Source organism: Glycine soja, chromosome 8, assembly GCF_004193775.1.
Source record: "Glycine soja cultivar W05 chromosome 8, ASM419377v2, whole genome shotgun sequence".
NCBI classification, from domain to species: Eukaryota; Viridiplantae; Streptophyta; class Magnoliopsida; order Fabales; family Fabaceae; genus Glycine; species Glycine soja.
The window spans coordinates 46,373,636-46,387,827 of record NC_041009.1 but is presented as its reverse complement, the minus strand read 5'-3'; the positions used below and the strand labels follow the sequence as shown (position 1 = coordinate 46,387,827).

The following is a 14,192-nucleotide window of genomic DNA, read 5'->3' as shown; positions in this document are numbered from 1 at the left end:
TTATTCAAAATGCTACTATGTAAATTAATTTATACAAAATCAATTAATTTAATTCATTAATTGTGTTGTCTTTTAATAATTGTTCACATTAAATCTTAATAAAAATGTCTATCAATACGTGCTTTGACACGTCGCTATATGATTAGTCCTTTGTAGTTTTTGGAGACAAAGTTGTCAGATTAACACTTTCTATTTCGACTTGTTTATTTTTTGGCTTTAAAAAAAAGCTAGGTATTTCATACAATAATACAATAAATAATAAAATATATGCAACTCTGCTGTATACAGCACCACATTCAAAGCATCTTTTCAATAATTAAATCACACTAATCTGCAAACCAATTATAGACCTAGTATATTAAAATAGTATGAACAGAACCAATAAATCTTTTGTTTATCCTTACAAACTGGATTTTTGCTAACAACCTCTCAGAAAAAGATTAGTATAATATCTCCAGAGTATCTTTTTCAAACCTGAACTCCACTACAAACCCCTTTTCTTATTCACAAAATTAATAATAAAAGTTGTGAAATTATAAAGCTCAATGATTCATTGGGCCTAGTCAGAAGTTCACCACTGCCAACCTGGGATTCCTTTAATGTTCACATATATTAGTAAAAACAAAAAATGTTTTCTCTTAAAGGGGCGGTTATAACTTCTAACTTCTAACCTCTACAATTTCTAATGTTTTTCCCTTGGATTTTTCTAATCCATTCAGTAAAAAACAGGCACAGAAGCTTCTGCTTTTGGTGAACCAAAGAAAGTTACAGGGAAAAAGAAAAAGAAAAATGCCACAAGTTGTAGTTGACCACAGCTCAAATTAACCAAATGTCCTAATCACTTAAAATTAGAATTAGAATTTTAAGATAAAAAAAAAATGGTCCCACTAATACAGCTGGTTAGCAACACAAGTGAGAATCACATCGACCAGATTACGCGATTTAGGAGAAGGTTAATTGACATGATCTTTAATGTGATTTTAATAAAGTCCCACGAAAAATCTTTGTGGGTTGATGTGATGTATGAATTATATAAAGCGTACAATAATAGACAAAGTGAGGAGGGATAATCATAATGGCTGGGTAGTAGAAAAACTCCTTTAATAAGCACTATATCTTACAATTGGTGCCGTAATAATAAGAATTTGCACCAAAGAGAATACAGAATCGGTCCTAAAGATTTTACAGTGAATAGGTTGTAAAAAAAATAATGAAAAGAACTGCCCCTGATGATTAAAAATTAAAATCATGAAAAGGGTAAGAAAAGAAAATGGCTAACATACATAAGGACAAAAGAGGGTTCTATTAGACCTAGTGATAATAATGGCTTAATAATTCAAGGGGTGGTTCAAATTAAATCTCTTCTTTTTGTTGTGTACAGCAGTAGTCTTCCTATTCCTCCGAGCTTCAATTCAGGCGTAATGAATGGTGAATCAGAGCTTGATTTTCATAGGGGTTCTTGATTTGAGCCTATATTAGACAAAAAATTAAAATTAACATAAAGATCAATTTTTGGGGCCTAATGAAAATGATGTGTCACTAGCATTTTTTTTTCTCTTTGCTTTATTTACCATTGAAACTCTGAGATTGTATTGGTGTTTTCCTATTTGCAGTTTGGCCAAATCCCATCTGAACAATGGTGTGGAGGTCATCTTCAGAGAATGTTATTGGATACTGAAAATCATTGGATAAGAAGAATTAGAGAAAAGTACACGAAACTTTAAAAATAAGATACTTTTTTTTCTTTTACTGTTGTTTTTATAAGAGAAACAAACAACTAGGAGGAATTGATTACCTGAAAGCCACCTTCATTAAAACCATTTAGGTGTGGTAAATGCATGCCAAGGTTTTGGCACATACCAGTATCTAATGGGTCCACTGAGTTGTGGGTCATAGTTCCATTAGGAATGTTATTGTGGATTGCTGGGTTTGGCTGAGTTTGTTGCCCATAAAAGGGTGGCGCCGAGGAATCTATTGGGAATATTGGCTGTGCCAAAGAATTATTTGATTGAAATATCTGAAATCACCAAAAAGCCAACAAATCCCAACTCAGGAAAAAAAGAAAAGCAATAATTTTTATTATTATTTTTAGTTGAAAAAAGCAAAACCATTGTCTAGAGCCCTGAAACTTACATCTTTTGAGATTAGACTCTCAATACTAAAATCCAGCCTGGTGTTAACAGAAGCCAACTTCATAGACAGAAACTGCAACAGCAAAAAAAAGGCATTCTTAATGAGCAAGAAATCTAAAACATTATTATGACCATCATTTGATATGCTTATTGGCTAAGACTGGCTTTACCTCAACTTGGCGCTGCAATGACTGAACATAGTTTATAATTTCATCAAGCATTAGTGCTTTACCCGTGACCTAAAAGGAACAAACAATTCATAACCAAATTAGTAAAGGAACACATTAAAAAAAAAGACTTAATTTGTTTGAATTCTGATTTAGCTTATCAGCACATGCACCTTGTTGCAACCTGGGACAAGATCTTGGAGAAGCTTCATTCTTTCACTGATTTTCTCCCTCCGAACCTATTTCAAAAATTGGTTTACACAATGTCAAAATGGAAAAAAGGCTACACATGTTTTTTAGCCAGTGTCATTCAGAGAAAGAAAATGAGAAAATGACAGTGATTCTTTTCTTACTCTTTCTGCAAGACTATGACTATCAGTGGCTTGACCTCTTCTTGCTCTAACATGAATGTAATCCTTTGGAGGCTCAGGAGGTTTTGAGTTACTCTTGTTCTGTTTCTCATCATTTGCATTACTATTATTACCTCCTTTGGACTCTTCCTCTGCCTTCACTTGGCCATTTTCATTCCCCTCACCTTCGTTAGGCTTGCTGCGCTTTGCATTCGAGTCATCGCTAGCTTCAGCAGCCTGAAGTGAAAGACCCTTTGGGATTCAGGAAATGCCAATTTGAAACAGAAGCGTTAAAACAAAACAATTTTGACATAAAAAAGTCCTTACCATAGGGGGGTTGGTAGAGGTTGAAGTTTCTTTGGCTTTTCCTTTGGATGGACCTTTTCTTTTCCTAGAATTCACATAAGGGGAAGGTTTCTCCCCAGTGTCTCCATTTGGTGTTTGTTCAGAGATTGCGGACTCCTCTTGAGAATTGGCCACTTCCATTAGGTCTTGCAATGGAGAATTCTTGTTCTCCTGAGTACCCATTTGAGATCCAAGCACTTTGAGTGATGGACTACTTGAGACTCTAGGGAGCTGCTTCTTCCCATTTTCCACCAATGGAGAAGATCTCTGAGCCAATTCAGCAATGTTGAGGCACAATTGGGTGGTCCTGCCATTGAAACTCCTACTTCCAAAGCAAGAAAGCTTTGCAGCCCTCTCAGCAAAGCCAGGATCAGCTGAGAATTCCGCCACGGTGGAATTCAAGGACGTTGATGTCCCCAAACTTAGGGGCATGCCCTCTTTCACCAAGTGCTTCACCATTGTGGGGATCTTGTTCATGTTCACCTTTGGAGAAGAACTCAAAGGGGTACTATAACATGATGTGTTGGTGCTGTTGTTATTGCAATTGATGTAGGAAGATGCACCAACCAAAGGCTGAGAATGAGGTGAGATCTCAATCTCATCAGAGCCAGCACCAATGTTTCCCAATTTTCCAATCAATTCCCTGATGACAAAATTCTCACTTGACATGTTGGAATTGGAGGCTGCAGGAGAGGACACCATTGAGCTCAGAGCTGAATCAAACTGAAGACCATGATGATCCGTTGACTTGTCCCATGTGGGGGTGTTGTTGTAGAAGCAATCCGGGTTCTGCTCAGTTGAACAATTCAAAACAGTGACTTGAACATCCATGGCAGAAGACAGTGATGATTGCCAAGAGGGTGGTGGACAAAGATGGTGATGATGGTGGTGTGGAGAAGGCTCAAAATGCAGCTGAGGGGGCACACCAGCATTGAGAAAGAATTGGTTTTCCATGGAGGAACAGATTGGTGAAGCCAAAAGTTGGATAATGAAGAATGATGTTATGTAAGTTATGAAGGCCTAAAATAAAAATTGGTTAAGAATGGATTACATTAGAGGGTGGAATGGAGTGATCAATTTGAGAAGGGGAGGGTGTGAAAAGGGAAATTTATTATTATCTGGTAAATGAAAAAGCTAAGCAAATGGGAAAAGAAAAGAGATGAAGGAAGGAAGGGGGGGTAGATGGGGATGCAGAGGGGGGCCTAAATAGAGATCCAACACAAGTTGAGTCCAAGTTGTGTATGTTTGACCTTTTGTTTTTCTTTGAGTTGTTTATAATAGTTTTGCAACATCGTTTGTAGCATCGGAGTGGTAGTCAGTAATGTGGTAAGTACTGTTTAGTTTTTTTTCTCTGTCTCTCCCTTCACTTGTGTTGTTTGTCTTGTGTGTTGAACTCGAGTTGGAGAATATTACCTCTCCGTAAAAGACGGGGTCGAGTGTGTTTGGCGGGCCTTGGACGTCACAACACCAAAATGTCTCCTATCCCTTTTCTTGAAATGTGCATTCTCTCTTCCAACAACACCATGCAAATGCCACCAAAAGTTACTCCTCCATCTAATTTCCCCTCATGTAAGTATGAATATAAACTTCTCAACGTGTGGAATCAAGAGAAGGAAATCAAACAAATAAACGGCTTAAATAACTTTTTAACTTCTATAATATACGAGTGTTTTATTTCCTTTTTTTTCTTAATTATGCATGTGCTTCCTTAATTATTTAGGAATGTTCAAATAGAACTCTCAATTTTTAAAAAGTTCAATCAGATTGTCTATTACAATCATATATTTTTCGTTCAATTAGAGACAATGGTATTAAGTTACAAGTTTTGACGGTTTAATTTTATAAATAATGATGACTTTTAATCTTCACAAAACACTACAATTATACGATGAGACATTCTTCTTTCTTGCAGAGAAATGTCATCGCAACTTCTCCGTGTGCGTCAAACCTCATTATCACTTGCTACAAAGGCTTCCACAAAACCCTAAAAAACAGAAATAACTTACCTAAAGAACAGCAAAACCAAAATAATTTAAGGCATATCTTTTTCTACTTATCAGTGCTTTATTGTAAGTTTAATTTTTTCTACCCCACTAATGAATCTACTCTACTTATTTATTTATTTATTATATAAAATAAAGTTTTGTCACGTGAACAATACCAGGTAAGCATATATCACATGACATCATCATATTTATTCTCACTAAATTATAATTATATAATCATTAATTATTAAAATATTCTAATTAATAATATAAAAATAAATTATAATTAAAATTAATTAATTTTATATAAAAAAGGTTTTTCCACATGAAAAAATGTCACGTGACATCACCATATTCATTCTTGCTAAATTATAATTACAAAATCATTAATATTAAAATAATTTAATTAATAATATAATTATATTATAATTAAAATTAATTAATAATACTAATATATATTTTTGTTCTAATTAAGATAATTATTATAATTATAGTAACCAATGATAAATAAATAATTATATTTTCTAATTCAAATTAAATAATAACAATAATATATTATAATTCTAATTTAAATTTAATTAATATTAATATTTTTATAATTATGGTAACTTTTTTATCATTATAATTTTATTAAATTATCATAAATATTTTTATAATGATTATGAAAATAATAATAATATATTTTATTAATCAAAATATAATATTTAAATACATTAAAAAATATAATATATATATATATATATATATATATATAAATTCTAAAATTAATACCTGCACATGATATTTAACTAGTTTGTAATATTTGAAGGTTTCATTTTTATAAACGTTGCAATAAATTCTGTAATTATTTAAATTTTTATTTTTAATTAATAATTATATTTTCATTTTTATTTTTAAAGTTTTTTATTTTGGAGGAGTTAATTTCTTAGTCTTTTGAGTTAGCATTTTGAGATGTATACTATATGTACATATTATCTTTTGTTTAAACTTTTAGGATATGATTAACCAGTGTATATTGATTAAAAAATTAAAATATATATATTTATTATAAAAATTATAAAAAAAACAAAAGAATTATATATAATATAATTTTACGTATTTCAATAAAAAAATAATTTCTTAAGGTATTATTTTACCAAATTTTTATAGTATGGTAATATATAGTATTCAATTCAATGCTTCATAATAAAATAGATTTCTTCTTCATGAATATACTTAAGAACCTTTTTTTTTATCTAGGCTTCAAGCCGTTGTCTAGAAACAACGTTAATTAAATATGAAAATCAGTTTGATTTTTCTCCAAAATCGAGATGATCCGCAACTGTTTATGAATGCTTGAGCTTGTCATTGTAATTAAATTAAAGTTCGTTTAGCATCTCGGTAGAATGAACTATATATATTTTTCTTAAAAGAGAGTGTCCTTTAAGATTCTTTAATTTCCAAACTAGATGTTTGTTGCTTGTAAATAAGCCCTGTTCATAATAACATGGCTTCTTTCAGTAGGTAACACCCTCCTTCATATATTAGGTTATTTGACCTCGAAATTAGTGCATTGTATTTCTTAATGTACTTTGTTTATTAGGTACATAACCTTTCGGACAATGAAAAATAACCCCACAAACAACCGCTACTAACGCGCACAAATTCTTTTCTTATTTATTTTTGATTGAGTTTTCAAATAAAATTAAATTAATGAACTTGTATTCAACTCAACTAATCAATAAATGAACTAATTTATTCACCTAAGGGAATAACTAACTAATAAAGAGCCTAAAGTCCTCCTTATTAACATCAACTTGGATTAACAATTACCTGAATCATGATTGATCCTGCATGTGATTCCTATGATACGTTCCTTTTGTCTCTCTTTCAAGTTGGGTCTTTCCTACTTGCTGTTCCTTTTGTCCTTACAAATTGGTTCAATTCATGATTCCAATGGTGTGCTACCAACAATTTGATTCCTTATTTCTTTTCTTTTAGTCAACTGAAAATATAAAAGCAATTAAAGAAAAATGAAAACGGAAAAGCATTATAATTACCTAACCCAACGAAAAAAATATGGAAAAAAAAAATTAAAATCTTGCCTCGATAATGTATGCCTGAAGGACTCAACCTGGAAGCTGCAAGTTGGGGGGAAAACACGAGTAATGATAACTTGAGACACATGGATATGACGAACAGTATTCAATAGAACAATATGATAAAAACAAAATTCTTTATTTGGAAACATTAATTCGGAATTAAGAATGGATCCTTAAAATATTAAATTAACAGAGGGGATTAAGATGGACATTTTTTATGACTATTACTTATGATAAAATCATTACACTGATAACCGTATAAGCTTAGAGATAATTAGCTAAGGATGTTTGATAAGAAATTCTTTAAAGTATCCCGGAAATCAATTTTGGATTAGTAGAGTGTTAACGGGTGCAGGTTAAGTTGTGACCCAAACGATCAATCCAATTAATACTTTATCATATACAAATTGGATAATGATTTTTTTTTTAATTAGAGCCAACTCATATCATATAATTAAATTTATTATTATTATTATATATATATATATATGATAATTATTAAATATAAAATCATTAATTTTTAACTCACATACTTTAGTGAATTAAATGATCCATAAATTTTTCTCTTTTTTAAGTTATTTTTCTTCTTATCTTAATTTTGCTTATGTGCTAATATAATATTTTATTTTTATTTAAAATAAAAATATCATATTAACATTAAAATCATTAATTCTATTAATTAAATATATATTATCATAATTTGATCTCCTTTTTAATGTATTTAATCATTATATAATAACAAAAATTTAGGCAAAAATAAATTATTATTTAAAAAATAAATAAACTTTTACAGAAAAAAATATTCAGACTTAATTAACCCAATTCATCTATGATTGGGTTGAATTGAATTGGGTATGTTAAAAAATTTACACAAATCCAATTCATAAAAATTTGACTGGATTGGATAATAGATTTAGTTAAATCTAATCAGTGAATACCCCTAATTAAAAATGTTGATTTTTATGTTTGGTATGAATGTTTTAATAATCATTTCTATGAATCTAATATTTATGGAAATCTTTTTTTAATTAAGTTTTTCACTAAAAAATCCATGTAATGTCTAAAAATTCAATGTTTTCATGAAGGATATTTTTTTTCATTCCTCTCATTCCCAAAAATATTTTAGAAATACGAAACATATTTTTTAATTTATAGGAAATGTAATTCCCAAGAAATATAATTTTAAGGAAATATGATTCTCTAAGATAAAAAGAAAATAACTTTGTTAGTTCATAAATTACATCCTACTCATTTTTTTAACAGAAATAGTTAATCCCTAATGTGATTAACAAATTAATCTCATCTTAATCTCATAAGGATATTTTTTTATATGATAACTTCTAAGGTTATTACCAACAAGGTGGATCATGTTTGATAGATAGTTGGATTTTTTAAATATATGTTGGGTAAAAAAATAAAGTTCATTTCGATGATTTCTTTCACTTTAATGATTAGTCTCATGACTTTCAATTATAAATATGTTTTCTCATAAAAAAAATATTTCAATGTAATTGATAACTAATCTTAAACATTTTATTATCAAATTTTGGACTTTAATACATGAAATGATCATATTTCATATCATCGACTTTAGAACTTTACTTAATCTTTATTATGCTCTTAAAGTCGTAGAACTAATAATAGGGATGGCCAAAGCTAGTTGTTGATGATATTCACTGTGAGAGAGGAGAAAAAATTTCCTTAAGAAGTTCATTCACTTTAAAGAGTAAAATGTGTTTTTGATCATTGTAATTTCAGTGAAATTTAGTTTTAGTGCTTACATTGACCCTTAAAGAGCACGTGTTTGTATATGTATGACTTTGTCAACACCGTAAGTTGTATGGGTGCCTTGATGCACGTCTTGGACATGACATATCAAGAGTGCAATGTTTCTAGGGATCTATCCTTTTGAGTCTTATAAATGCTTAAAAATGAATCAACTTCTTTTGAGAGAATTGGTCGAGACAATGTAATTTTTATTTGATTGACATAAATAAATAACAAAAATGATTTATGTAAATGTGTGGCACACACAAATACCTAGTTTGGCTAATATCCATACGTATGTTTTGGTGTTAGTATGTCAACAAGTTATAACTAAATATTATCTTAAAATACATCATGGGTGTACTTACTTAACCTACTTATACTAAAAAAAAGTGTATATATATATATTTTGTAATTGTTTGATAAAATATAATAATTATGCCATGATAATATAAAATTATCACAAATAATTGTGTATACGATTTTTAAAATAATAATAATTAAAATCAATAAATTTGTAATGCATGTAAATTGTGATTGAATTATAGTTGAACATAGTTTTTTTTCTCTCTCTCAGATATAATATATAATCGTCGGGAATGCTTTGTATTTTGCAATAGTCAAATTTAGTTTATGCGGCTCGCGTTCGATGCAACTTTGATTCTACGTTCTTGTGCATTATCTTTGTAAACTACGTCCTGCTTCTGCTTAAAAATCTGTGTGCCTACCGTTTAGTCAAATTCTTTTTTATTTTATTATTAAAAGTACGCATATTCCATTTAAGATGCTTTCTGTAAATTGTAAAATAAACCAGAAAATGCTCCACGTGAAAGTGAGAGGTCAAACACTCACAGCGTAGCAAGTCTTGCAATATTGTGATTGATTATGTGTATATTGTGTCAATGACTTTTTAACAGCTTTGGATCCAAAAAACAACGTGAAGAACAGAAAATAAAAACTGCTTTAGAATGTAATAATTACGATGTAATTTATACGTCTTGTTTTTTTTAACAAAAAATTATACGTTGTGTACCTAAAATTAATTTTACCAATAAAAATTTAAAAACAATTACATCTCTTAAAATTAATTTTATACATAAAAATTATTTTTGTCCGCTTTAAAAACTGTCCTAATAAGTTGTCAAGCACAATTAATTCTCCCAGAATTAATTTTGATAATCTTAAAATTGATTTTTTTTTCTTGGGAAAGAGATTAGAGTGTCTTTCTTTCAACTCATGAGTCAGAAATTAATCTTACTCACAGTATATAATTATCGTTGACCCAACATTTTTTTACACATAGTAGTAATGGATTCTCACACTTAATGTAACAAAATTTTACACTACTATCTAAATCCTTGTTTGGTAGAAATTAAGCACGTGCATATGTAAGAACTACGTACAGGCCCAAACCCCGTAAAGAATGTGAATATGTGAGAACTATTCGTGTTTAAAAGAAATTTGTATGAATAAAGTGTCAACAAATGAAAATGTAGCTCCTTTGAATTTGTTTATGAGTGAGGGTACATTTGCAGTACCATATTTATGACATGCAGTTTCGTGAATCAAATATAATACAACACCATTCACATCTTCTTTGCCGTATTTGCCATACATCCTATAATAATAATAATAATAATCTGAAAATTTTAAAGTTATCATTATTTAATACAAGAGACATCGTAAATCATAAACTTATTAAATTTCAAAGGTTTAAACTATAAGCAATGATGACATATGTGTCGAACAAGTTGTCTACACTGCTTTCTACTTTGTCGGAGCCGACGGGTATACCGTATAGATCGAAGTTAGATTATAATTGTAAAGTAGCATAGTTTATTAATGAAATGAACCAATAAATAAATCAAATGAAAAAGAAAAAGAAGGAAACGGACGAAGTAGCAAAGTCAATTTGAGTTGTACTTCACAATGAAGCAAAGAAAATCTATGCTCTTCCGTCAGCAGCATAGTTTTAAATTTATGATCGAGAGGGAAAAAAAATTAATTATTGCAGTTATCATTGTTTGGTAGAAATTAAAGTTCACGTAAGCAGAATAATAAGTGAAGATACTTAAGTTACGTACAACCCTCCAACTAGAAACTCTAATTGTTAGACTTGTTCGGAGTGATTTTGTTTCGACGCATGGGAATTTTGAGATTGTAGTTTTCGGCTTAATTAGAACTGATAAGGTACAGGACAGGAACAATAACTGAAAGACCAGTAGAAAGGGTGGGTGGAGGAACAATTAATAACTTGTATAACCTAGCTTTCTTTCTAGGATCTTTTATGCCCATTAGAACTTTAATGGTGATGACTTGAACGAACTCTACAAAATATTAACCAACTTGAATTGTTTTTAATTTAAATTATTTTTATTCTTTATTTCCTTATGTGTGTATATGCATGCATTTGTGTGTGATAGAATGGTCCCCAATCTCTAAGAGAAAAAAAAAAGGTTAATTTTTTTTTTAATCCCTATAATTTAAAAGTGTTATTTTTAGTCCTTATAGTTTATATTTTAATTCCTATAATTTGAAAGTGATCTTTTTATTCTCTATCATTTGTATTTTAATTACTTTTTAGTCCTTATTATAAAAAATATATATATAAATAATTAGCTACAAATTAGTTATAAATTAACAACTATTTTTTTTATTACAAATTATCTTGCGATAAATTAGTTATGAATTACTTGTTAATGTTTTTGTAGTTAATTGTAATTAATAATATTACTTATATTTTGATGGTAAAGACTAAAATGGAATTAAAATATAAAGTATAGGGACTAAAAAAACTATTTTCAAACTATAGGAACTAAAAGGGAATTAAAATGCAAATGGTAAGGACTAAAAAAACCACTTTCAAACTACAGAAACTAAAAGAGAATTAAAATGTAAACTATAGGAATTAAAAGGGAATTAAAATGCAAATGGTAAGGACTAAAAAAACTACTTTCAAACTACATGAACTAAAAGAGAATTAAAATGTAAACTATATGGACTAAAAAAACCAATTTCAAACTATAAGGACTGAAAAGGTAAAAATCGTAAAATTATAGACCAAATGAGTAATTTAACCAAAAAACAATGTAGGAATGTAGGAATTACTTTCTGTGATAGTGCTGGAATGTAAGGCATCCTTAAGTTGGAGGTAAAATATTTCGGAAACAACAATATAAAGGACTATATATTAGGGACTTTTTTTTTCCAAAGGGATGTAAGTTAGAATAAAGAGGAAGTGTATATAACACAAGTCCAAAAATAAAAGCAACTGGCGCCATATGGATGGTCATTAAAAAAAAAAGTTCTACTCATCCAAGTGCTCCCCCTTGATAGTGGGCTGACCCAAGCAACTCTAATTGGGCCTCTGTTGTTATTTTCCTTTACCGCGTTATTTGTTATTTTCCCTAAAATGGCCCAGTTATGTGGACATTCCTTTGTAGTCCATTCTTTCTAGGTCTTATTTTGTATTTAAAGACTATTGTTGCTATGAATCATAATCAATGAAAACTCATTGTTATTTTATCTTCTTTACAGTTTTTTCTCTAGTCTTTTATGATGTTTTATTAGGAGTATAATTAGAATAGCTTTTAGCACTCTAACACTTCTAAAAGAGATCCTAATGAAATTGTTCTCAACCATAATCAATAATCCAAAGAAAGTTCGATAACTAATTGAAAAATAAGAAATTTTTTATAGCAAACTTTAAAGGATTTGTATAAGATTGTTTGATACATATTTTATATTTAAAAATATGATAAAATCTATTAAAATCATTCTTAAAAATAATCCACTCAAATTTATATACTTTTTAATATCAAAATACTTTTTATAAGTTATAAAAAATCTCAATTGAATATCACTGGATTTTTTTTATTCTCCATAGAAAATCTAATTTTTTTTAATTGAATACTAAAATACTTATTTATATCATTTAAAAATCTTAATTAAATATCATGAGATTTTTTTTAAAAAATCTTTTAAATCCTAATTTAATACACTGAAGAAAGATGAGCAACACTCAAATTCTCACCTTCTCAATATACCTCCTATGAGAATAATTTTGTAAAAAAATAAAGGTAAAAAAAGTATTTAAGAGTTTTGTCGGAATATTATTGTTTTTATTTAAATAATAAATACATTTAACTAATATTTCTAGCTTTAATTGTGGAAAAGTTAAAAAAATATTATCCCTAATTGTGAGACTTAAGTAACTATATCATATAATATTAATTTTATTTCATACAGGGACTACTAATAAAATAATCAAGAACTAGGATAACAAAATTATGAAAAAAAAATTAAAATATTTACAAGCATATTAAAATGGAATAAGAGAACAAATTAAGAAGACGATTAAAAAGAAAAATTATAATTTAACTCTTACGTGTATTTCAATTTTCAATTGTAATTTGGGATTAAGGTTAGATAATTTTTTTATCTTTAAATTATAGGTTGATTAATTTCACTAAATTACTCTAAAAATTACTTGATTAAATAAAAAGTAAAATAAAAATCTCTTAAAATAAACTATTTTAAAACAAAAAAGTAAATCATTAATCAGTAGAATTTTCTATGTGTAATTTATATTTTAAAAGAAACTTATTTACTCTAATATAATTTATATGTTCAAAATTATTTACTTATTATAAATTTTAGTTATTAAAATAAGTATTTATCCTGTATTTCTGTATAGACTAAAATACTAACGATAAAGAAAACAAACAAAGAATTAAAAAATGGGTGATAAAAAAGCATATAAAAAACAAATAAAACCTATATAAATAATTCAATGTTTTTATCTTGCTCTTTTCCGTATTTCCATTTTTAACAACTTTTTGTATTTTATCAACATTTTTTTCTCTTCTTCTTGTTTTCCCACGAGTCCATATGTACAGAAAAAGGCATGAAATTACATACTCTTATAACTTACATAAAGCCTAATCTTTTAGCACAGTGAATAAAGCCCCACCATCACAAACTCCTAAAATCACTAAAATTTATAATAATAAAAAAAAAAGAAACTTAAGTGGAAAGTGAACTAAGGGGATTGCTATTCCAACCTCCAAATTTGCAATCTCACGCCTAGCTTTGGTGAAATTACAAACATACCATCTTCCCTTTCCAACACCCCCTTCCTCCCCTCACAATTTTCCCTCTAACGTTGACACCCACCATCACTTCACCTTTTCTCCCCAGTTCCTTTTTCCATTAGAATTCAAAGCTCTATCCTTTGAACGACATTTACCATTTTTAGATTTGTCTGCATTCATTTTACAGGTTAGTGAGAGTCTTTTATATTTTTGTACAATAAAATTATAATTTTATTATGTCGGAACACAACATAATTATAATTTTATTTTTT

At 28.8% G+C, this 14,192-nt stretch overlaps 1 protein-coding gene across 1 annotated transcript; it reads right to left on the bottom strand.

Moving 5' to 3' along the window:
- Positions 1-1,067: 1,067 nt before the first annotated feature.
- Positions 1,068-4,250, bottom strand: LOC114423692 (transcription factor bHLH62-like). Its single transcript, XM_028390539.1, has 8 exons — positions 2,977-4,250; positions 2,653-2,886; positions 2,473-2,538; positions 2,303-2,371; positions 2,134-2,205; positions 1,796-2,017; positions 1,572-1,674; positions 1,068-1,470 (listed from the first exon to the last, which is right to left on the bottom strand). The coding sequence occupies exons 1-8, from the start codon at positions 3,946-3,948 to the stop codon at positions 1,448-1,450; spliced, it is 1,761 nt and encodes a 586-aa protein (XP_028246340.1). The 5' UTR covers positions 3,949-4,250; the 3' UTR covers positions 1,068-1,447.
- Between the last annotated feature and the right edge of the window lie 9,942 nt (positions 4,251-14,192).

Coding starts and splice junctions, on each gene's coding strand:
- LOC114423692 (XM_028390539.1), bottom strand. CDS start 3,948: ATGGAAAACCAATTCTTTCTCAATGCTGGTGTGCCCCCTCAGCTGCAT. Junction 2,372..2,472: donor TTGTCCCAGGTTGCAACAAG/GTGCATGTGCTG, acceptor TGTTCCTTTTAG/GTCACGGGTAAAGCACTAAT. Junction 1,675..1,795: donor TTAATGAAGGTGGCTTTCAG/GTAATCAATTCC, acceptor AATGATTTTCAG/TATCCAATAACATTCTCTGA.